Source organism: Taudactylus pleione, unplaced genomic scaffold (genome assembly GCF_031769625.1).
Source record: "Taudactylus pleione unplaced genomic scaffold, aTauple2 ptg000017l, whole genome shotgun sequence".
Lineage (NCBI taxonomy): Eukaryota > Metazoa > Chordata > Amphibia > Anura > Myobatrachidae > Taudactylus > Taudactylus pleione.
In genome coordinates, this window is record NW_028284419.1 from 439,714 (window position 1) to 464,756 (window position 25,043).

The 25,043-nt window shown below is 45.5% G+C and overlaps 1 protein-coding gene across 2 annotated transcripts in view; it reads right to left on the reverse strand.

Annotated features, from left to right (window-relative positions):
- Positions 1-25,043, reverse strand: part of SLC35A3 (solute carrier family 35 member A3) — a 92,388-nt gene that overhangs the window by 53,554 nt on the left and 13,791 nt on the right. Inside the window, exons 1-2 of one of the 2 annotated variants that reach the window (XM_088481483.1) lie at positions 8,863-8,999; positions 2,907-3,111 (exon numbers count right to left, since the gene is read on the reverse strand). In XM_088481483.1, the coding sequence (XP_088337609.1) occupies positions 2,907-3,111; positions 8,863-8,940 (283 nt within the window). In that variant the 5' untranslated portion in view covers positions 8,941-8,999. Of the gene's footprint in view, positions 1-2,906; positions 3,112-8,862; positions 9,000-25,043 lie in introns of those variants that run through there. The other variant, XM_088481492.1, reaches the window with a different exon arrangement.

Genomic DNA, 25,043 nt, shown 5'->3' on the forward strand with positions numbered 1-25,043 from the left:
TGGTGGCATCTATTTACACAAGACGCCTCCTGCCGTTTCTACATATTAGAGCACAACTGCTGCATACAAAGACGCAGCGACTGTGCTACTCTGCACAAACGTGGATCAGGCCCATAGTTGTAATTCAAAAATGAGCTGCTAGACCAAACTAGCAGGAAAAACAATGATGTAAGAAGACTTTATGCAAAGCATTGTATCATAATATACAATTTTAGAAAGTGGGTTGTGAATATAATTGCAAAACTTAAAATATAAAGAAAAGATAAAGGATATATAAATGTTATGGATCTGAGGTGGATGTCAATCTTTATAACAAAATGACAACAAATATAAATGAAAATACCAGGAGAGAGCTGGGGGAAACATATGAACTAGAGGGTAGCTTTACTGAACTAAAGGCAAATGTGAGGAACCATTCTATGGGGTCTATTCATAAAGAACATGAAGTGGCTCACGATAAACTTCACTATATATTGCATCACATCGATGTGATATATAGTGAAGTTTAGTAGCCATTCGGTCAGGCATTTTCATGCACTGCCGGCCCCTCCGCGATCCCTGCACACAGTGAGAATACAGACATATCGGGTGCCCGATATGCCCGCTTCTCACTGGAAAGGGGGGTAAAAGTCTGTGACCAATAGAGAGTGATATGTGTGCCTATTCATGTATATTTGCGATAATGATATGTTAATTAACACCAGACATCGCATTTTGCAAATGCGATATCAAGATGCAATATGTTGTGATGCATGTAAACTTACCTTCTACGCGATGCAATCTGGTATCCTGGGTCCCGGCGATCCTGTGTTCTCATTTCTTCTTTGAGTTTACAGACGTCCCTTGTGTCTGCCTCAGTCTGCGCATGCTCCGTCTTCTTGGTTTAGTGTCCTGCGCACGCGCCTACAATACCCTCCACAGTGGGCAGCTCTGAACCTGCTATCCATGGGGGGGTGGGCATGCGGCTGAGGTGCACGCGAGTGGTTGATACGGGGGCAGCAAAGAGTCAGTAGTGTGTGTGTGTTTTTATATATATTATATACACATACATATACACACACACACATATACACATACATACATACGCACACACACACACACTGGACAGAACGGCTGATGCGGCAGATTTAGCGGTGGGGGAAGGGGCGGTAGAGGCAGCGGGCAATCAGCTGTATGAAGTGACCCGGCAGGAAAGCTCTCCATTAGGCAGTGTTTGTCTCTGCCACTTTCTCCCCGTACCCCTCTTATTCGGCTACTGTAGCAGCAGGGAGAAGACTGGGAGGCAGCGGTCTTCCTTGCTCTTCTCCCCTCAGGAGGCAAATTATGCCATCCTGAGCTGGTGAATTTTAGAAGCAATACGCTTTCTGTGCTTCTATTAATCGCTCTCCCCACTACTGTATGGGGAAACGATGTTTATAGTTAGCAGGGGCACCGCTGGAAATATCTGAGATTTCTCCACAGTAAACCCTTCTATGCATAGGGAGAAGCAATGAAAAGCCCTTTTATCACTGATAAAGGGCTTTTCGCTGCTTCATGAATAGACCCCATGGTTACTAACAGTGCTTAAAGTGGTCCTAGAGTAGTGGTGTACCGACCTCGTTAGCAGCGGGACCCGGCATCGGCAAGTGCGAACACACTCGCCGATGCATTCGGCAGCATGGCCCTCGCTAACGATGCCGCCCCTTCAAACCAGCTATGTTGCTGGCAACACGCGGGAGTACGCATTGTCAGCGACATAGCGGGTACACTCTCCCCAATGTGTCAGGTATGTCGCTCTGATCTGCCTAAGGCAGTTGACCATTTTGAAATTATAAGGTACACTTATTAGCTATGGTAACTAGCTATATCAGTTTTATAAGCAATGCATAAAAGTGATTTTAAAAATATGCAGTACTGTAAAAGATATGTAAATTATTATATAAGTACATAAAATATACCAAAATGTATATAATAAAGTGCAGTGGCATTATTTGATAAACAAAGGCAGAAAATAGATATACCTTTCTGGATAAGATATAAATAAATATGACCAATGTATATGACTGCATTAATAAAATACTGCATTCATATAAGAATCCAATATGTTTAAAAAAAGATGAATAAATAATTGCAGATAAAAAGATAATAATAAATGGAAAGCCCTTTAGGCTGTAGGATACTTTACCCCTATTACATTTGTTGAGGGGAATTCAAATGTTTATGCAACCAGCCCCTGTAAAGCGGCTTCTCCAGTGCAAAGTGCCAGTTAAGGTGCCCAAAAGCCGGTCGTGTTGCAGTTAAGGCGCCCAAAAGCCGGGCATGTTGCAGTTGAGGCGCCCCAAAAGCCCTACAAGGCTGCAAACTGAAATATGTGATAAGTAATGGGCGCCCAAAACAAATGAAAAGCTCCTGTTCACTTTAGATGGAAGCAACAGGCATCCAAAACAATTACATTTCTTCCTTTATGCTAGTCCTAGTGAGTGTCAGACTCTCAGTGAGGCTATGAAGCATATGTAGATATTTCTTTGCTGAAGCTTATTGCATTTAGAATGGGGGAAATAATGTTTAATTGGTAAAAGTACTAGTCATCTACAAACAGAGGAAGCAATATATTCTCTAAAGCGATATGCAGTCTGTTAATTCACTCACATGCTTTAATGATGAGAGTCCCTTTTTTGTCCTTGGTTTTGTTGCCCTTTGTAGAGTGGTCTACCCACTACTTTTCCTGTTACTATCTGTTAAAGAAATTATATGATGCATTCTCATGAACATTGTGGTACATAAGAAAATGGCTGCCTATGACATGTTACACACTAGGTGGCATTGCTCATTTCTTAATTTTTAGAATAGCCTACTTTTTATAATATCCATTATGATAGCTTCCACTCAGAAAGATTCTACATTATAGTAAATTCAGATATACTTACTGCTTTCTTTATATACCAGAAGGATACATGCTACAATTTTGAGCACCTCTGCAGCCACTACAGCAGTTGAAGATAAGTATCTTGGCCCCTCCTCCTTTAGAGTGCGAGAGTAGCGCATGGTGAGAACTAAACTCGTGGTCTGAAACACTAGGATCCCTAAAGAGATGTACTTCAGGTGCGAGGCCATTGTGGCTTCTTGAGATACCTGCAACAAAGAAAATAAAAAGTTACATACTGTACACAGAGGAGTTGAGTGGGTTAGCGCCCCAGCGGGTTTATCAATCAATCACACAGAGCCCGCTGGGGTTTCCATTTTTAGAAATAAAATATACTGGTTTTGAAAAAAAAACAATTTTTTTTAGTTTAAACTGGTTCTTCTGGTGTAAACCAGTTTTTTTTTGCTTTAATTAATTTTTTTTAATCCTGCTTATTATATTAATAGAGTGAAACATTGCTATGGATTAGAGACTTTGATGTTTTAATGCTTTCTAACACTAACAATCCAAAGTTATTAGGCTTTGATATGATTTATTTTACGTCTTTCAATAAAACCAATTTTTACTGCTTATTATTCCAATTACATCTGAGTATATGTATATAGGTTAAACATATTAAAACATACAATGAGTTAATGTTCAGCATTAGTCCTACTTATTAATTGTAATTAAATAAATCTAAACAGTAATACAAAATGGAAAATGCAAAAGCACTTTACAGAGAAACACATACACACAAAAAGGAGTTAAGCATTAGCACTGGGCAATGCCATTTGGCCTTTGCATTTAGCTCTACATCCTTTTCTGCACTAATTTTTTATCTCAAGAGAGCCAGACTAAAGTCGGGTATCCACATAATGATTCGCTCCATGAGCAATATCGTATAGTGTGTCCTCGGCAGTGGTGTGCTCAATGCCCTTAACGACATTGAGCACACACTGAACGATATAATTAATGATATCGTTCAGTGCCGACACCCTCCCTCATCCTCGAACCTGCGCAACCTGACGATATCGTCAGGTTGGACAGCCGGTTCGGGCGATGAGTGACGTCGTCAACGACCAGAGGGAGCGCACATCGCTGGCCTTGATGGAATATCCACTGGACGATATTGCAGACGATGAACGATAACGATGTTATCATCATTCAAAACGTAAAAAAATTGCATCTAGTGGAAGTCTTTCTTCCTTTCACTCATTTCAGTAGGACTGAAGGTTTTGAACTGAAATAAACAAGGAGGAGATTAAACATGAGGCGTTTCTCTGTGTATTACCTCTTTAATGTGTTGGAGTTGTTTACCCCTTTCAGACTAAGAATATTAGTTGTAGTTTTCTCCTGTTTTATAGGATTGTTAGGGGAGGAGTTGGTGGAGTCTTCGCTGATGCTAAGCAGATTTAAGACCTCTCTGATCTGGTTCAACCTCCCAATTTCTCTGTTGTATGTGTGAATCTACTGTATTGGCTCAGCTCATTCAAATGAAAATCACAAGCAACAAGAATGAGGAAGAAATCCAGGGGGATTCCCTTATAATAGGCAATCCCCCCTAGAAGTAACAGTGCCGTGCCTGCAGTTACATAATAAAAGATAATAAATAAATTAAAAAAGGTGTTTTTTTTTTTTTTTAAATCAATCATTCGGTTTAAACCAAGGTGCTTTACACCAGTAAAGCCTGAAAATAGTTAAAAGAGCTGTACGTAATGGAGAGATCATTTGCCACTGTGCATGCGTCTGAGTCCCATGCGCATGTGTGAAGGTACATTAACCATAGTCACATGCTGCAAGTCTTTAATCATAGTGTGTTTCACAGGAAGGGAGTGTTTGGGGGAAGCAACGGGGACTGTCTGCTAAAAACGCACACGTGTCTCAACCATTATGGGGGCATGTCACCTCCTGTGTCTGCGATCCCATACACAGGAAACAGGGCTTCGACGTCTCCGTTATGGCGGCCATTCTGAGTGACCATAGACTCACTCAGGATGTGGATGTTTGCATGATCTGCGTCCCATGCTGTGTATGTGTACTAGGGATGAGCGGGTTCGGATTTCTGAAATCCGAATCCCCCCCGATCCGGATCAGAGTCAGGTTTGAGTTTTCCCGCCTGACTCGGATCTGAAATCGAGGCAAAACGTCATCATCCTGGTGTCGGATTCTCGCAGGTTTTGGATTCTATATCACCGTGTCGGCGCCAATTTTCACTCCAGCTGTGGACAGTGAATAGGGAGGGTGGGAGTTGTGCTGCTGTTGTCGTCCATAGGGGCTATGTCCACTCAAAAGTCCATAGGGGCTGGCTGGGCTGTGTTGTGCAGTGTCCCATAAAGGCTGTTGTCCTAAAGGGGTGCTGTAGCGTTGTCCAGGGCGTGCTCTGTCCATCAGGGGTGCTCCCTCCAAGTGCAAAAAAAAAATATTTTTCTGTTTGTGTGCGCTGTAGCCGCATGTGAATCAACAAAGTTGCGCCAAGCGTGTGCCTGTGTCATAAGTAAAGGGCCGGCTGGCTCGTCTGTTGAAGGGTGGTGTAACCCCCAAAGTGCCTGAAAAAAAATAAAATCTTTTTCTGTACATCCACCTATGACATAGGCAAAGGAGGGGGTATGCACCTGACTCAAGCGCAGTGGAGAATGATTTCCGTGTTGTGCAAGGTTCTCCATCCCTTCGAACTTGTGGTGTCTCTCTTTCTGGCTGACACAAACCTGCAGAGGTGCAAAGACCTGCTGGTGAAAACACTGTCAGCTGAACTGGAACGTAACACGTCAACAGCTCCTTCTTCATTTCCTCTCGCAACTGGGGCTGCCAGGAAACAACTTAGGTATCCCAAGCAACCCGCTGGCGGTGATGCAGGGCAGACAGGACCAAGTTTCGACATCGGGTCAGGACTGAAGGACCTGGCAACAATTTCTGACATGTCTACTGTCACTGCATATGATGTTGTCACCATTGACAGAATGGCGGAGGATTACATCGGTGGCAACATCCAAGTAGGAATGTCAGACAGTCCGTACCTGTACTGGCAGGAAAAAGAGGCAATTTGGAGGCCCATGTATAAACTGGCTCTATTTTACCTAAGCTGCCCCCCCTCCAGTGTGTACTCTAAAAGAGTGTTTAGTGCAGCCAGGAACCTTGTCAGCCAAAGGCGTAGGAGGTTGCTTCCACAAAATGAGGAGAAGATGATGTTCATCAAAATGAATTATAAATTCTTCCAGGGAGACCAGCCTCCAGAAAGTACAGAGGGACCTGTGGTGGTGGATTCCAGCGGGGACGAATTAATACTCTGTGAGGATGAGGATGTACACAACACTGAAGAGGATGAGGAATCGGTGGATGAGTACGACATCTTGCCTCCGTAGAGCCAGTTTGTGCAGGGACAGATTAATTGTCAGCTTGTTTTGTGGGGGCCCAAACGAACCAATCATTTCAGCCACAGTCATGTGGCAGACCCTGGAGCTGAAATGATTGGTTTGTTAAAGTGTGCATGTCTTGTTTATACAACATAAGGGTGGGTGGGAGGGCCCAAGGACAATTCCATCTTGCACCTCTTTTTCTTCTTTGCATTATGTACTCTTTGGGGCCTAGTTTTTCAAACTGCCATCCTGTCTGCCACTGCAGTGCCACTACTAGATGGGCCACTTGTTTCCATCCTAAATCAGGCCCTATGTCAAGATAGCAATATGATTTTATTATTTTAGATCAACATACACATTACTGTCAATGTACTTTACTTCAAGTATAAGCATTTATGTTGCAATAATAGATTTATGTAATGATCAAAAACAGCACAGACAGCATACTAAAGACGTGGCAACTTGTGTACTAAGCACACCTATTCTGAGCTCTCCCAGCCCTGATTATCTTATCAGTCATAATCTTTGCTCACTGGAGAAGGTAAACATAATTAAAAGGCAATTCATTACTCCCATGTTACTCTGCCCTGGTTATTTCCATAAGGATTTCAACTCTTTTGCTACTGAAATGTTGACTATTTTATTAGCCTGTCAAGCTACTGTCTATTAGTCTATTAGCTGATGATCTGGAACAGAACAGAAACAGCTTTAAAAATTAAAAAAAAAAAAAAACTAAGTAAATTGATACATTGTTATAGCAGTCCTCAGTGTATCTTTAAATGTATTTTGGAGTAGAGAAGCACCAAATCCCTATTGTAGCATTTGTTTTAATGCCAAGTCATGTTATAAAGGATTTTGCATAATACTGAACTATGGACCGGATTCCCTACCGTACACAACAGCGAAACGCACGCAATCGGCAGATTGTTGCGTTCTGCGCATGCATCGCAGTGTGCAAAACTGGCCACTGCGATCGGGTCTGTGATCACAGAGGCTACGCACACCCATCGCAGAGTTATTGACAGGAAGTGCCATTTGTGGGTGGTGACGGGGGGGTGGTCGGGCAAACGCAGGCGTGCCAGCGCGTTTCAACACCCTTGCAGGGGCGTGCATAAATTATCCACTGTGATGGCATATGCAGTGTGGGGTCTCATAGCATGCGTGGTTGTTAGCAATGTCTGAGGAAAGTCAGGGCTTGTGCAAGAGTGCATGTGGCTGCGATGGTATTCGATTGTACTGATAGTTTTGCAGTCTTGCTAAACGTTACGGATGTGTGCTGAGTAAAGTGGGTGTCCTTGTGTAGTGCTGAGAGGGCAATGTATTAGCATACTATCACAGTTGAACTGCATGTGTAATCGCTATTGCACACGCAGTTGCGTACGGTAGTGAATCAGGCCCTATATACAGTATAGACCCTACTTAGCATATTAATTCTAAGCAGGAACAGGCACATTGCCTTAATATTTTTTTTAGCGTTTATGGAAGCGATAACTGTCATGTGTGTTATAATTGCTGGGAGATATGGAGTCTGCAAACCAGTTACAAAAACCCGCAGATTAAAAGAGTCGTCATGGATTTGACAAACTTTTTTTTTCATTTGTAGTTGAAATGAAGAAATTGCACTATAGATTAGTTTTTTATGTACAATGTTTTTCGAAAGAAAACAAATTTGTTCACAAATATTTCTAGTAGTTGATAAGCAGCTTTCACAAAATGAATATATATCAGAGCGGTTATTACAGCTGGAAATCCCTCCAGTGTCTAAATTTGCCATAGACTAAGCAGAACCCAATAAGGTGATACATAAAATAACAAATGATCATGTAACCGTGCAGTGATCGATATGCAACATAATGATTTATCTTAGGTTGATTGTTACAGGAGGAATAGTCTGTAATTTAGACTATGTTACAGTCCCCATGGAACACAGTCTCCATGGTTCACACAAGTGTACAGTATCAACACAGTGGATGTACTATTTTGGTCCACTGTGCTCATACAGTACACTCACATGGACTGCAAGATTACGTTATAGCAGAGGACACAATGGGGGCAAGCCAATTAGGTGTGAGTTGGCTGGTGCGAGCAGTTTTCAGGGCAAACTCGCACTGCGAACTGCATTTGAAATCCAATTCCAAACTTGCATATTTTTTTTTTCAGAGCAAAACGCAAGTTTTTTTGTGCGCACCTCCATGAGGGTGTGAGATGGTATCGCAAGATTTTCAAATTACCAAGGCACACCATCCAGCAATGCGGCGAGCGCGACCTATGAAAAAACATACATATTGGCTGCCACATAAAAAAAACCACACACACTGGCCTCCATAGGAATAAAACACACATACATTGGCCCCAGAAAAACAACACACACATACATTGGCCCCCATAGAAACAGAAAAAAAATTAAAACATTGCTGGCCACACACACTATACTATAGATTATGCTAGCACAAGCATAGAAAAAGCAATAATACTAGTATTTAACAGCTATTACGACCGGAATCTGCAATAAATGCAAACAAATAGGAACATGAAAAAAAAAAAAAAAAAGTGTATGACATCATGTACTGTATGTCACAGTGTCTTTCTATTCTGTAATCCAAGTTAAGTGTGATTTATACATACTGACTGGGAGGTCTCAGGGACTGGTGCGGCCTCCTCTCTTTCTGGCTTACTCATGATAGCTTCTCTATTTTCCTCCATAAAAGTGCTTAACTCCGCCAATCCTGCATGCTGTCTTGCAATGGTATAGAATAATCCTGGCATACTGTATGGTTTAACTAGTTTTCAGTTTGTGTGCAAAAAAAAAAAAAAGTAAAACAAGCCCAAACAAAAAAAACAAAAACCTGTTCAAAGGGAGGAACTTCACTGCCATGTCACCAAAGCAGGTTTGTAAAAGATCAATGTAAGGAATGATGACATACAAGTCTGGATGGTGTATTTCAGTCTCAGGAGGATGGCGAATTAAGCCAAAGTTCCATTCACAGCAATACTCACTGTACCAGGATGTAACATGCCTCATCCACTGATCTTTATGCTGGCGGAGGCAAGGCCAGTGCAAACAGCAGCTCTTTGTACACAGAGGCCATGCAAAGAGTCAACAGCACATGAGTGCAAATCCCCGCACTGGCCTGAAAGCAACTAAACTAAAATGTAACAACTTAAAGAATGCAAAACGATTTCAATAAGAAATATTATAGTGTAATGGAAAATGTATATAATGTGTGCCGTCTTATTACCCAGTCTTTTTTTATTACTGTTTTGTGTAAAGGACAGAATATGCTGGTGCAATATAAGTAACTGTTATTAAATGAATAAAAGTTTTTGGAGGCAGGAGGGAGTTTTTTTTGATCCAAGCACCAAAATATTAATAAATACTAATTACAATGGCAATTGGCATACGGCTATAAGTACAGTTATATATGTACTGCAAGATTAGGCAAAGGGCCTGATTTGGAATCGCACGCAGTTCACAGTTTAACGATTGTTTGCTACTGTGCGAGCACGAGAATCCCTAAAAACCCCTATGGTGCATGCGTTACACAGTATGTATGCACAAAGGTGGTGTTGTGATTGAGACGCACTATATCCGAAATGACAGTTATTGCTGTAACATCACTGCAATATTTGGTACTGCGCAGGCACGGCCATAAGGTCATGCATAATTAGACAAAACAGCGCTGTGAAAATGAAAAAAAAAAAAATGTACCCACAAGTTAAAATATATTTTTAATAAAACAAATATTGGCACTCTGATAACAAATCGTAGATGCATAAAAGACGTCACATTAATATCACAACATTACTATAAAGTGTGTAACAATGTTTAAGCATGTCTAAATTGCAACAACAGCAATAAGGTCATGCATGTCTATGGTATATTGTGCAAAAATGGCTGTATTAGATAACAGAGGCTGCTGGAGAGGGACTGGAAACATTAATGTATCCCACAGGGACAAAGCGGCTAATGTCTTCTTCAGATGCCGTTTACCATTGTAGCCAAGCTTTAAAAAAAAAAAAAAAAAAAAAAAAAAAGAGTTTGATAAATAGGGCTAGACAGCAATCTGCCCGGTTAGTACGTAGCTCAGATAACTCCTTTGTTAGGCTCTTCTTACATAGCCCAATACCTAAATCAAAACATACAAGCATCCTGACTTAAGCTGGGTACACACTGGCAATTGATCGGTCAATATATCTTGTGCCGGTCGGTCAGTGTGTACAGATGATATGTCTGTGAACAACGTCGTTCACAGACATATTGCGTCGGCTGTGCTGCACAGCCAATGCCCAAAATATCTGCATATATATTGGGCATCGTGCGGTGTGTAAGGCTGACCCACCGACCACACGATTGGTTGGCCGTTCAGAGCCTTACCATGATTGGCTGGGTTATGTAAAGCTACTCCTGAGTCATCGTCGTGGGAGCTGCAGCCGGCCGTCACAGGAGGACAGCCCCTAAAAGCCAGCTGCAGTGTGTGCTTGTGTGGCTGGTTCTGTGCAAATAGTATAGGACTGGCTGCTCTGACAGTTTGCCGCCGCCGCCTGCCCACCAGTGCCTGTCCTCCGCCCCCTGCCAGAAAGTCTCTGCCATAACCATGGAGCAGAGTCCGGCACAGTGTGATCGCATTGGAACCTTCGCACACTGCGATGCATGCGCAGTACGCAACAATCGTCCATCTGCGTGCGTAATCGCAGTTGCGATCCGTAATGAATCAGGCCCTATGACACAGATGCTGATACAGCAGCAGAGGATTACAGGAGCATAGAGGCCCTATTTCGTTTCCCTGTGTGCTATTCAATAGTCCAGCCCACTATGTAAATTACAGGATTATGTAGCACATTTCACAAAGACAATCTGCTAGTGTTTACGGGGTAAAAGATTAATTGGTCAATGTCCTCACATCAGATATACTGTATCTTTAGATGGTAATGAAGGTTGTTCAGTGTGTATGAACAACCATCATCTGCAGATAGGTTGATCTGCAGATATATCTACCAGGTGTGTACCCAGCTTTAGGCATACAGTATGTGCAATTTGTAACAATTTCAGCACCCATTTGGAATACACTGATGTTTTTCATATCTTAATAAATTTAAAAGTACTATAAGAATACACCTCTCAAGTAGATGTTGATGTCACTTGAAAACATTTTTTTATTTTTTGCTGCTAGCAATTAGCCAGTATAAAAATATGACAAAACATGATGTACAGTATGGTGAGCAAGAGGACCAATCAAGAATTTGTAATAAAGACGGTCATGACACAGAAGACATACTCTAGACAAGACTAAACCGACCAGAAAAAAGAACAAATAGTTAAAGTTAATTAAAGGAGATGTTCCTAAAGTGTACAGGAGCCCATACACTAGTGACGTATCGCAGCGCAAACTGACTCTGGCAGAAGACTGGTAGAGCAGTTCCACCCCTGCAAAGAAAAGAGACGGAGGCCCAAATCCAGACCAAAAAATCCTGCGTAGGAAGGCATTCAGCATAGTATGACTGACTGCACTGGAAAAGCCCTAAGTTCGCAGGACGGATTCTCAGGAACCACCCCATTGAAATAAGATGGTTCCAAACCGGATGGAAGCACGGGTCTGAAAGAAAAAAACCAACCTCCGAGGTAGACAGAGCTGAGAGTCCACGGAAAGGTCGAGGAGATCTGCGTACCAATAGTTAGGCTACAGAAACCAGAAGAGGCTGGCCGAAAGGCCAGTGCCCCTTTGAGACTGGGAAACTGGAACCATTACTTTAGAGCCAGCCAGGTAGTAAAAGACTACTGCAGGATCACTGCTTTGCCTGAACCCCCGGAAAACCTGTGGAACAAAACTGGTTTACAGGCCACTTTCGAAAGGCTATGGCGTAGCCTTGGGAGACAATCCTGGCACCCAGGTATCCGAGGTGGTCGCTAAGCAGGTCTCGGAGAAGAGCAGAAGTCAGTAGACTTGGTGGTAGGGCATCTTATAGAGCAGAGCTGTTTAGCTCGGACCTGGAACCCATAGATGAGTAACCCTGGGATATCAAGCAAGGCTGGCCCCATGCCTTTTTCCTGCAAACCAAAGGAGCGAAAAATTAGAGTTATGGTACACTTACCTTGATAACTCTTTTTATTTGAGGAAATTTTTTCCAGCCGGGTGGCATCCAAAAGTAGCCGGGTGGGTGCCTTCGCAATTATGCACGCGCCGGGAAAAGGGGTATCTCCCAGACAAGTCCAGCTCGACATGTCTCAGGCTGCTCCCCCACTGGCTCTCAGTCAAAAGAGCCCATTATGCAGTGCCCCCTGTATTTGTGCCCTTTATACAGTGCCCCCTGTAGTTTTCCCCTTTATGCATTGCCCCCTGTAGTTTAGCTTTGCCCTTATGCAGTGCCCCTGGCTGAAGTAGTGCCCGCAGACAGGTCCCTTATGTAGCTCCCCCAGGCTTAAATAGTGCCCCCAGGCTGGCCCCTTATGCAGTGCCCCCAGGTTTAAAGTGTCCCTTTTGCAGTGCCCCCAGGCTTATAGTGCCCCCAGGCTGGGCCCTTTATGCAGTGCCCCCAGGCTGGGCCCTTTATGCAGTGCCCCCAGGCTGGGCCCTTTATGCAGTGCCCCCAGGCTGGCACCTTTATGCAGTGCCCCCAGGCTGGCACCTTTATGCAGTGCCCCCAGGCTGGCACCTTTATGCAGTGCCCCCAGGCTGGCCCTGGTCCTGGCCCCGGCGCTTACCTTTACTTGCTGGCCGCTCACCCACTCTCCCGCACGCCTCTGCTGCTGCCTTGTAAGTCTACCATAACTTAATTTTTCTTCTTTAGGGTCCTTAGAGATCCACAGGGATACCATGGGGATGTCCTAAAGCAGTTCCCCTAGGGTGGGAGATGCTGCTGAGCAGAAAGGAGAACTCATCGCCCAAAGGAAGCATCCTAAGAGGCAAAAGTATCAAAGGCATTAAATCTAAGAAAGGTGTGGACAGAAGACCACGTGGCTGCCATGCACAATTGTCAGCAGAGGCACCACGACTAAATGCCCATGATGGCCCTATAGACAGAGTAGAATGTGCAGTCACCATGCTTGGGACAGGGAGATCAACCTTTGTGTACACCTGAGAGATAGTCATACGTAACCATCGAGCCAGGGTCTGTTTGTTTGCTGGCCATTCTTGTTTGTGAAAACCATATAATACAAAAAGAGCATCTGATTTTCTAACAGAGTTTGTACGCTCCACATAGATTCGGAGAGCACGAACTACATCCAGGGAGGCTTCACCTACAGAAAGGTCTGGAGCATGAAAAGCTGGAACTACAATTTCTTCATTCACATGAAAACAGGACACTACCTTAGGAAGGGAACCCTCCCTAGTACGAAGAACAGGTCTATCCGGTTGAAAAATCAAAAATGTGGAGCGACAAGAGAGCGCTGCCAAATCAGAGACTCTGGGCCTGATTCAGACCCGCTCGCAAGCGGATCGATGGTGGCCCAGTGCACATGCGCGAGATACAGATAGCGACAGGCAAACCGTCGCTCTGGGTCTCGTACCAAAGGGGGCGTGCTGTCGATGTTGAGTGACAGCAGGCCCCCTTTGGTGGGCGGGCCGGGGGAGTGGCTGCCCAAACGGAGGCGTTCCCATGTGAACGCCTACGTTTGGGGGCGGCCCCACTGACATCACGAGTGATGTCAGTGGGAGAGATTTCGGCTCTGTAAGAGCCGAAATCTCTCTGGGGCTTGCAGCAATGAGACCCTACCACAAGGGTCTCGTCGCAATCCCGATGGTCGTGATGGTCTTGACCATCGCGACCATCTTCCTGGCCGCTCGCTATAGCTGTGGGTGGTCACCCACAGCTATGTGAGCGGCCAGGAGGCCGCTCTAAAAAACAAGAAGGCCGGCCCTGATTCAGGGCGAGCGCTCTGTCAGAGCGTCCGGCTCTGAATCAGGGCCTCTGTGTGGAGAAGAGATAGCCAGGAGAAAAAGTGTCTTTGCAGTCAACCATTTCAAGTCTACAGACTCCAGAGGTTCAAATGGGGAAACCTGTAGCCCCTTAAGAACCAAAGACAGATCCCACGGTGCAACTGGTGGGACAAAAAGAGGCTGAACTCGCAGAATTCCCTGAAAAAAAATTCTAATATCTGGCAAAGAAGTAATCTTTCTTTGGAACCATACTGAGTGCAGAAACCTGTACTCTCAATGTAGCCAGGCGGAAACGAAGGTCTAATCCAGCCTGGGGAAAAGCCAGAAACCGGGAAACCCTAAACAGTTTAGGGTGAACACCACTGACCAAAGGAAATAAAAACTCTTTAATAGATACGAGCAGAGGAAGGCCTTTGTGCCCTAAGCATCGTTTGAATCACAGAGCTGGAAAAACCCTTGGCTCTTAAGATGAAAGATTCAAGAGCCGTGTCGTCAAAGCCAGACTAAGGCCCTCATTCAGAGCCACTCGCTAGCGGCAGTACGCTCGTTCCGAGCGATGTTCGCACATCTGCGCATGCGTACGGTTTTTAGTACGCATGCGCGAACCAGTCAGTGCGGCCGAAAATCATTTGAACGCAATATAGCGAGTGCCTGCTATTTTGAGTGACAGAATGAGGCGTATGTGGGTGGTAACAGGGGAAGGTGCTTGAAAACGGGGAGTGGAGATCCGATCGCAGGCGTGCTTAAAGGTCAAAACGGGCGTTTTATGGGTGTGCATAATTAATACAGCAGCGTCAATGACCACGTCACTTGGTTTTTTTAAACTCAGAACTGCTCGCAAAATAGCGGTTGAAAAAAACAACCACAAGAATAGCGAGCAGTTCATATCCTGTTCGATGTACTCGATTAATCTAATAAATAGCGGACATGACGTATGGTGCGAGCGGCCAGGGGGCGTTTTTATCAAATAAACGAGCGTATGTTTTGCTCGCTCGTTCAGACTTAGAGGTGTGAACAGACTGCAATGTGCGAACGGATCATTTGCATAGCCGCCCCTTGTTTTTGAACGAACGAACGCAAATAGCGAACGGCTCTGAATGAGGGCCTAAGTCCGGATGTCGACAGGGACCCTGCATTAGCAGATTCTGCCGCAGAGGTAGAGGATATGGACTGTCTATAGACAGATTCTATATGTCGGTGAACCAATGACGTCTGGGCCAAGCCTGAGCCACCAGTATTACTGTTCCACCTTCCTGCTTGATTTCCTGAGAATTAATGGGAGGGGAGAATTCGGAGGAAAGAGATACGCCAGCTTGTAGTCCCATCTTACTGCCAGTATGTCCACGAATGCTGCGGATGGTTCTCTGGACCTGGACCCATACCTGGGGACCTTGTGGTTGTGATGTGACGCCATGAGATCTACTTCTGGTAGATTCCACTTGTTTACCAGGAGCTGAAACACTCCCGGATGGAGAGCCCACTCTCTGGCGTGTATGTCCTGACGACTTAGGAAGTCTGCTTCCCAATTGAGAACTCCTGGTATGAATATTGCAGAGATGGCTGGAAGAGGACGTTCTGCCTAAATCAGAATTCTTGTCACTTCCTTCATTTCTGCAAGACTTTGTGTGCCTCCTTGATGATTGAGATAGGCTACTGTAGTCGCGTTGTCGGACTGGCTCTGCACTGGCCTGCCCTGGAGCAGGTCCTGTGCCATGATCAGTGCTCTGTATACGGCTCGCAGTTCCAGAATGTTATTGGCAGATGACTTTCCTGATTTGTCCATCTTCCCGGAAAGGATTTGTCTATCACTGCCCCCCATCTGCAAAGGCTGGCGTCCGTAGTTAGAAGCACCCACTTTTTTCAGATGGTCCTTTTTCAGCCACCACAGGAGGGAGAGGCGAACCTCCAGAGTGAGAAGGATCCTCTGGGACCTTATTAGATGATACTGTCAGTTCCACCTGGAGAGAATCAATCTTTGCAGAGGCCTGCAATGGAATTGAGCATACCCCACCATGTCGAAGGTGGATACCATTGATCCCAGGACCTGCATTGCTGACAGAATGGATACCCTTCACTTGCGTAACAGCTTGCGTATCCGCAGTTATAGAGCTGTAATCTTGTCCTCTGGCAGAAATACCCTTTGTGCCTGAGAATCCAGAAATGCTCCCAGATGTACCATCTGCTGTGTTGGAAGAAGAGATGATTTTTTCCAATTGATGATCCAGCCGTGCCTTTGTAGACAAGCTATTGTCAATTGAACATGGTGTTGCAAAACAACTGGAGTCTGTGCCAATATCAGAAGGTCGTCCAGATATGGAAGTATTCTGATACTCTGACGCCTTAGGTAAGCCTTCATGACTGCCATAATTTTGGTAAAGACCCGAGGGGCCGTCGACAGACCAAAAGGCAATGCCTGAAATTGGTAATGTTGCTGCAGGACAGCAAACCGTAGAAATCTTTGGTATGAAGATGTACTGGGAACATGTATATATGCATCCTGAATGTCCAGGGAGACCATAAAATCCCAAGGCTCCATTGCCAAAATAATTGACCGGAGAGTTTCCATACAAAACTTGGAAATATGGATAAATCTGTTGAGGGTTTTGAGGTTCAGGATAGGGCGAAAAGCCCCAAGTGGTTTCTGAACCAAAAACAGATTGGAATAATAACCCCTTCCCTGTTGAGACACAGGGACCGGGATTATTACCCCTGCCTGCAGTAGTATTTGAATAGCTTCCTGAAGGGCCAAGGCCTTGACCGCATCTGATGGGGGATCTGTGCAAAAATTGGACTAACGTGGCACTTTATAACAGACAATACACAAACCCTCAAAATATCCTGTGAGGACAAACTGGTCATACAGGATTTACCTGGAATCAGCACAGGAGCCTTTCTGTCCTGTTTACCTTTATCTCTTGACATTTTTCAAAGTAAAGGAAACAATACAAATGCAATGTGACAGCCTTCACAAATTCAATTTAAATGTGAAGTACCCAGAAAAAATAAAAAAAACACACCCCAGAGGGATGGATAGAAAACACAGTGATGGCTATAATTGACAGTCAGACATAAAGGACAGTATCTATACAGCAGCCGGCAAACAGTCACATACAATGCATATGTAAATAATCACAATATAATTGCAATATACTCTAAATTATGTACTCAAACACAAGGCATGGTAGGATATAGAGCACTGTATACCTTAACCACGGGAGAGATATACACAGAGAATGACCCAAACTCTCCTGAGACAAAAATAGCGCACCAATAGCGGGCTGTGAGCGTCTCATATACGCGTAGAGGGTAGGCGGAGCAACCCAGAAGCGCAAAACCTTATCAAAGGACTGCGTCTCGGTCGGGGGGAGGAGCTGTCGGGGAGCGCCTACCTCTCCTAAGCTGTATCAACCGGCAGCAGATATGCATCTGCTGCCGATCCCCGCGTCAGACGATAAGGACCCGGTGGTCTAGTGAGGAAGCGGACAATGCTGGGCCCTGACTGCAGCGGCTTCTGGTACGTCTCTGACACCAGAATCAAGGACTGCTGCGCACGATTCCCCATAAGCAAGGAATCGCCCTACCTGTCATCTCCGTGCAGCCGGTTGCAGTCCAGGTCCCAGGTCGCTCCTAGCAAGCTAAGCAGAGACCCGCTGAAATTACCAGCACAATTACTGATTTTTTGGTCCGACGGTGGTAGATGGAGTCACATTATCTGCGTCTTAATACAGACGCTGACTCAAACATAAGAAATAAAATAAAACATAAAATAAAAGCTAAGGACTGCACGAGCAGTCCCGTTACAAAAAGGTGCGTATTGATCCTGCCGCACCAAACAAACAACTGAAGGCCTGTGGCTAGGGGTGGGGTATATATGGAGGAGATCCCAGTGCATCCTGGGAGCTGAAAGCTTTAACTGTTTGGTGCCTGGATCTCTCCAACCACATTACCCCATGGAATACCTGTGGATCCCTATGGACCCTGAAAAAGAAATTGAGAACTTTTAATCTAGGGTCAGCCACAGAAGGAAGGAAGGCCACCCTGGACGTCGCTACCATAGTCACACCTCCTGAAAAAGGAAGAGACTCTAGGGCCTACTTAGAGTCTAAGCCAGTGCACCAGGAACAAAGCCCGAGGGCTCGCCTAGCTGCCGAGGATGCTGACACCTTGGAGGTTAGGACATCAGTATCTACTGCTGCCTCTACAAGAAAAGAGGTCGCCTCACTAAAATGCTCCACTAATCTCCAAACCTCGTTCCTATAGGTACCCGATCAGATGCCCTCCTGAAGGGCGTCTGCCCAGTCTCTAATGCTTTAGGAACCCAGGCGAAAACCAGGGCTGGATATGCGATAACATCTGCCTGAGCATTAATACCCCAGAATAAAAACACACACACACGAACCAATACCTACATAGATACATTCAAATGCTGTAGAATATGAGCTCTAGCCCACTGAGCCACCTGATCAAGCACCAACGGTCCTCCCCCCGGCGTCCGGCTGCGGGTCCCTGGTGCGTGCCAGGAACCGTCCGAAGACACTGACCCACTCGCCAGTGCTGTGACCACCAGCGCAGAGGGTCGGTGGAGCGGCAGCGCGGGCATCCTGCCTAGCGCTGCTCACTCATGGTAAAAAAATTAAATAAATTTTTTTTAAATGCTAGACTGCTTAAAAAACCAGTCTCTAACTCAGTGCCTACTCCTGCAAGGCACCAAACTAAAAACTGATCTGCCTGGGGCTGGGGTATAGGGGAGGGGGGAGGAGCCGCGGCTGATGGGAAAAAAAGTTTAACTAGTTGGTGCTCGACTCCTCCTGGTCCAGCCAAGGTAATGCCTGTGTCCCCCTATGGCATGAAAAAGAAAAAATGTGGGTCCTAGGGACCACTCACTTTAAAAAAATTGGGGTCCTACTCCAGTTCCTGGGTCCCATCACAATTTATGCCTCACTGCCTGTATAGCACATATTTTGCACTGAGAATGACATGGGGAGAAGGGATAGGGGGCACAGAGGTGGGAGCGGAGAGTACACAGGAGAGCAAAAGGTCATGGAGAGAGGGGAACAGGGGACAAAAATGGAGCTGGAGAGTATACAGGAGAGCAGGTGGTGTACAGACATGGGGAGAGGGGAACAGGGAGCACAATGGAGAGGAAGAGTACACAGGAGAGCAGAAGGTGTACAGACATGGGGAAAGGGGAACAGGGGGCACAATGGAGAGGGAGTGTACACAGGAGAGCAGAAGGTGTACAGACATGGGGAGAGGGGAACAGGGAGCACAATGGAGCTGGAGAGTACACAGGAGAGCAGAAGGTGTACAGACATGGGGAGAGGGGAACAGGGGAGCACAATGGAGAGGGAGACACACAGGAGAGCAGAAGGTGTACAGACATGGGGAGAGGGGAACAGGGAGCACAATGGAGAGGGAGAGTACACAGGAGAGCAGAAGGTGTACAGACATGGGGAGAGGGGAACAGGGGGCACAATGGAGAGGGAGAGTACACAGGAGAGCAGAAGGTGTACAGACATGGGGAGAGGGGAACAGGGAGCACAATGGAGCTGGAGAGTACACAGGAAAGCAGGTGGTGTACAGACATGGGGAGAGGGGAACAGGGAGCACAATGGAGAGAGAGAGTATACAGGAGAGCAGGTGGTGTACAGACATGGGGAGAGGCGAACAGGGAGCACAATGGAGAGCAAGAGTATACAGGAGAGCAGAAGGTGTACAGACATGGGGAGAGGGGAACAGGGAGCACAATGGAGAGGGAGTGTACACAGGAGAGCAGGTGGTGTACAGACATGGGTAGAGGAAAACAGGGAGCACAATGGAGCTGGAGAGTACACAGGAGAGCAGAAGGTGTACAGACATGGGGAGAATGGAACAGGGAGCACAATGCAGAGGGAGTGTACACAGGAGAGCAGGTGGTGTACAGACATGGGTAGAGGGGAACAGGGGGCACAATGGAGAGGGAGAGTACACAGGAGAGCAGAAGGTGTACAGACATGGGGAGAGGGGACAGGGGGTACAATGGAGAGGGAGTGTACACAGGAGAGCAGAAGGTGTACAGACATGGGGAGAGGGGAACAGGGGGCACAATGGAGAGGGAGAGTACACAGGAGAGCAGACGGTGTACAGACATGGGGAGAGGGGAACAGGGAGCACCATGGAGAGGGAGAGTACACAGGAGAGCAGAAGGTGTACAGACATGGGGAGAGGGGACAGGGGGCACAATGGAGAGGGAGAGTACACAGGAGAGCAGAAGGTGTACAGACATTGAGAGAGGGGAACAGGGGTGGGAGGGTAGACTACACTGGATATCAGAAAGGGTATGATAGTTTGCTCCACTAATTATTATAATAGGACACGAGTCAATCTCCACATATAATTATAACAGGGCACTAGCGGGTGCTGCAACTGTAATATAACTAGGGATGAGCGGTTCGGATTTTAGGAAATCCAAACCCTGCCGAACTTAGGGGATCCGAGCTTGGATCTTCCTACTGGGCTCGGATCTAAAAAAAAAGCAAAAAACAGAGATCCAAACACAGGGGATCCGAGTCCACCCGAGCCACGCTGAGTTCCCGACTGACTTGGATCCCACTTCGAGGCCGAATGTCATCCTCCCGACATCGGATTCTCGTGAGTCTTGTATGATGTTCGGTCTCTATATAAGGCACCGCGCTCGGGACTCTGCGCCATTTAACTGTTACAAGCACGCTGTGCACTAATCTGCGCTAAAACCTAGAAGTGGCTGTGTCCAGACGAGTGACTAGAGGCTGTGCTGTAATAATAAGTGACTGTGGGGGTCACACTGCATGCTGAATGTATGCTGCGCTACTCTGCTACTGATTAAGTACTCCAGTGTAAAAAAAAAAAGTAAAAATAATATTTTTAGGCATCCACTGTGTATACAAGTACTGTGACTTTGCTGGCCGTACCCCACTGGGTGGGTGGGAGGTATCAAGGACAATTCCATCTTGCTCTACCTTTCATTTCTGCCACTGCTGTGTGACAATGTTTCATAGATGTGCTTTAAATTGTCTGTGCTGCTGCTCTGTTGCTTAGTAACCAACCAGCTCATTGCAACCTTTGGCCAATAATGGTGAAAACTATTTTGTGAGCTGTGAGATTGTCTAAATTGACTATAAATGACTGGAAATTAATGTTATTGAGGTTAATAATGCTCTAGGAACGAAAAAAAAAAAAAAAAGCCCAAATTATATGATTTTAGCTTTTTTTGGCAATTTTTGTAAAAAATCCAGATCCAAATCCAGTCATGGCAGGTTTGGCAAATCCAAACCCAATGCCGGATGACGAATCAGAGCCAAATCCAAATCCAGTAAAAATGGTCCGGCGCACATCCCTAATTATAACAGAGCACTAGAGAATGCTCCCCTGTATAACAATAACATTAGGACTCTAGGCCTGATTCAGACCCGCTCGCGAGCGCTGAGCGATCGCAAGCGGGTCGATGTTGGCCCAGTGCGCATGCGCACGACGGAGGCGGCTCCGTCGTGTGCATGCGCGAGACCCGGATAGCGAAGGGCAAGCCGTCGCTCCAGGTCTCGCTACAAAGGGGGAGTGCAGTCGATGGTGAGTGACAGCATGCCCCCTTTGGTTGGCGTGCCGGGGCGTGGCTGCCCAGACGGAGGCGTTCCCTACCATCTGGGGCCGGCCCCACTGACATCACAAGTGATGTCAGTGGGAGTGCTCTCGGCTCTGATAGAGCCGAAAGCACTCCAGGGCTTGCGGCAACGAGACCTTACCACAAGGGTCTCGTCGCAAGCCCGATGGTCACGATGGTCTTGACCATCGCGACCATCTTCCTGGCTGCTTGCTATAGCTGTCAGGTCAGGAGGCCGCTCTAAAAATTAAGAGGGACGGCCCTGATTCAGAGCGAGGCGCTCTGTCAGAGCGTCCGGCTCTGAATCAGGGCCTCTGCTCCTCCTGTGCTATAATAAATATATATACCATTTACCTGCTGCCAGATACAGCGTTACTGCCTATACAGCAGTCACACGGAAGATGTCAGCGAAGGATTTTTTTTATTTTCACTCTTTTTTTGATACTAATGTTTTATTTTGTGAAAATGAAAAATAAGTATGCACACACTAAATAATTGTAAAGCGCAACGGAATATGCAGGCGCTATATTAGTAAATGTCAATAATAACACTGCCCATAGTGAAAATGTTGCTGACGTGAAAATAGTTACTTCTAATTGATTTCAGAATGCGACAGTGGTGGAATGCCTGGAGACAATGGAGTCATTTGCCGCTGGGCGCCCGCCCTGAAGGGGGCACCTGGCCTTTCCAGGTACTGCTGAGGAGGAGGTGCATGGAGAAGGAGCGCCGCTGATCGGCACTCCTTCTCTCGGCTCTCCCCCCCACCCCCCCTGGCGCCAGCGGCAGCTGGAGGACGGAGCTCACTCCTGAGTTCCGGGTCACGCAGTGCACTATGGGAGTGATGTCTTGACGTAACTCCCATAGTTCCGAGGAGCGGGCGCCGGGGACGGACAGAAGCAGGCACTGGAGAGGGGTTTAAGTTGAGTGTTGTGGTGTATGTGTGTGCGGGGGGCATCTTATGGGGGCACTACAGCAGCCTTGCTACTGGGGGCATCATATGGGGGCACTACAGGGGCCTTACTACTGGAGGCACTATTGGAAGCACTACAGGGGCCCTTACTACTGGGGGCACTTCAAGGGGCATTACTACTGGGGGCATTGCAGGGAGCATTACTACGGGGGCTCTACAAGGGCATTACAATTGGGGGCACTACAGGGGCCCTACACTACAGGGGGCATTACTACTACTGGGGACACTGCATAGGGGGACCTCTACTGAGGGCACTGCATAGGGGGACCACTACTGGGGGCACTGCATAGGGGGACCACTACTGGGGGCACTGCATAGGGGGACCACTACTGGGGGCACTGCATAGGGGGACCACTACTGGGGGCACTGTATAAAAGTAACTGCATAGGGGGGCGGCAGCAGCTGGGGCTGGCAAATTTTAATTTGGGGTGTCGGGAGGCACCAATATTTATCTTGCCTCCGGGCACCTGGGATGAAGTTATGCCACTGGCATGCGACGAATGAATGTGACATTTAAAACTCTCAGTTAGCGCTCTGTTCAGATCAGGATCGAACGATTTAAATCAAATGATTACATGATGATTTAAATCATCAGGGTTGCACGATTTAAATCAAACAAATGGAATCAAATGATGTAGCTGTAACTCTGGATCGTGCACAAAGATGCGACTGCACAATCAGTGATATTGTACAAGTGTGGAAGAAGCTGTTAGATAATCTTGAAGAGATTGGACACTACAGCAATGTAGTAAAGATGGCAAAGGCAAGAGCTAAAATTGCACTCGCAGATGGCCACTTGCTGGCTAATCTACTTGATCTTCAGTAAAGGGGAAAAAAGCTTAGTCCTGCTGAAATTGATACTGCTATAGAGTTTGCTCATGCCAATAATCGTCAAATTATGCCGGTCATCATCAACTTTTGTGCATCCATGAAACCATTTGCACCATACATGTTTGAAGTGGACACTTTACGCCAAGTATCTCCTCTAGCCTAGTGGATGTCCTACGCAGCTCAACTTCGGTTAGACACTTCTGTAGAAAATTTTCTGAAGCAGATGTTCACCGCAGTTTCATCAAGTGCAGGAATTGAAAGGATTTTTTCAACGTTCGGTTTTGTACAATCCAAAACGACCAACAGATTGGGAAATTAAAAGCAGCTAAGCTGGCTGCATGCTACAGAGCCTTTTCTGTTGAGGACAAACGTGAGGACATGGACAAAGACATGTACATGTTTGATCAACTGATTGAGTGAAATTCAGAGCCTAATTGTACTTCTTGATGCAACTGTTTAGTGTGTATTTATTCTATTACTGTGTTCATTTTGTTACTGTTCTCACTTCAAAAATTGTTCATTTATTACTAAAACAACGTTTAAACATCTAAAATTAAGTTTACTTTAAAAAAAAGAAATGAATAAAAAAAAAATCCTATTTAAATCCAAAAAATCCGATTTAAATCGAATAAATCCGATTTTTTTTTTATTTTTATAAAAAAAAATAAATCCGATTTTTATGCAACCCTGGTTCAGATGTAAAGACCATTTATGACGACGCAAACAATAGAGAATTTTGAGTTCTATAGAATATATATGTTGGCAAACCTGAATACAGGAATGCTGAGTCATTGTAGGCCATGGAAAAAAATGTCCATCACAGTCCTCTGGTTGATCAGAGCTAAATTCTTCTGCCTTTTTTACGCATCCAACTCGAACTTATGAAGAACTTTGTAAAGGGGATGAACAAAGATGGAGAAGCTTTCATGTACAAGAGAGGAAAATTTCCACTTCTGAGTGATGCTAAAGTTAAGGAAGGGATCTTTGTTGGTTCCCAAATTGGCCAACTTCTTAAGGATGAAAACTTTGACAAGTCCTCCAGGGTAATGAGAAAGCAACTTGGGAATCCTTTAAAAGGTGTTGTGCATGGCTTCTTGGGTAAAAGAAGAGTTGAAACTGATGTTGGGATTGTGAACAATCTTCTAGAAAAGGATCATCAATAAGGCTGCAACATGTCACTCAAAATTCACTTTCTCGGCTTTCATCTGGACTTCTTCCCTGACAACCATGATTCAGTGAGTGACGAACACGGTGAGCGATTTCACAAAGTTATTTCAGCAATGGAACAAAGAAATAAGGGTAGGTGGAAAGCTTCTATGCTTGTTGACTACTGTTGAACAGTGACAAGAGATTCCCCAGAAGAGGAGTACAAGCGTCAAGCAAAGAGAAAGCGCTCTCAAGAACAGGCCACTATTTAGTATTTCAGTATGTTGTTTCATTTCCTATTCTTATTTGCGATTGATTTAATTGAAGCAACTGTTATTTGTGTTAATTTTTATGGGCAAAATTTTAT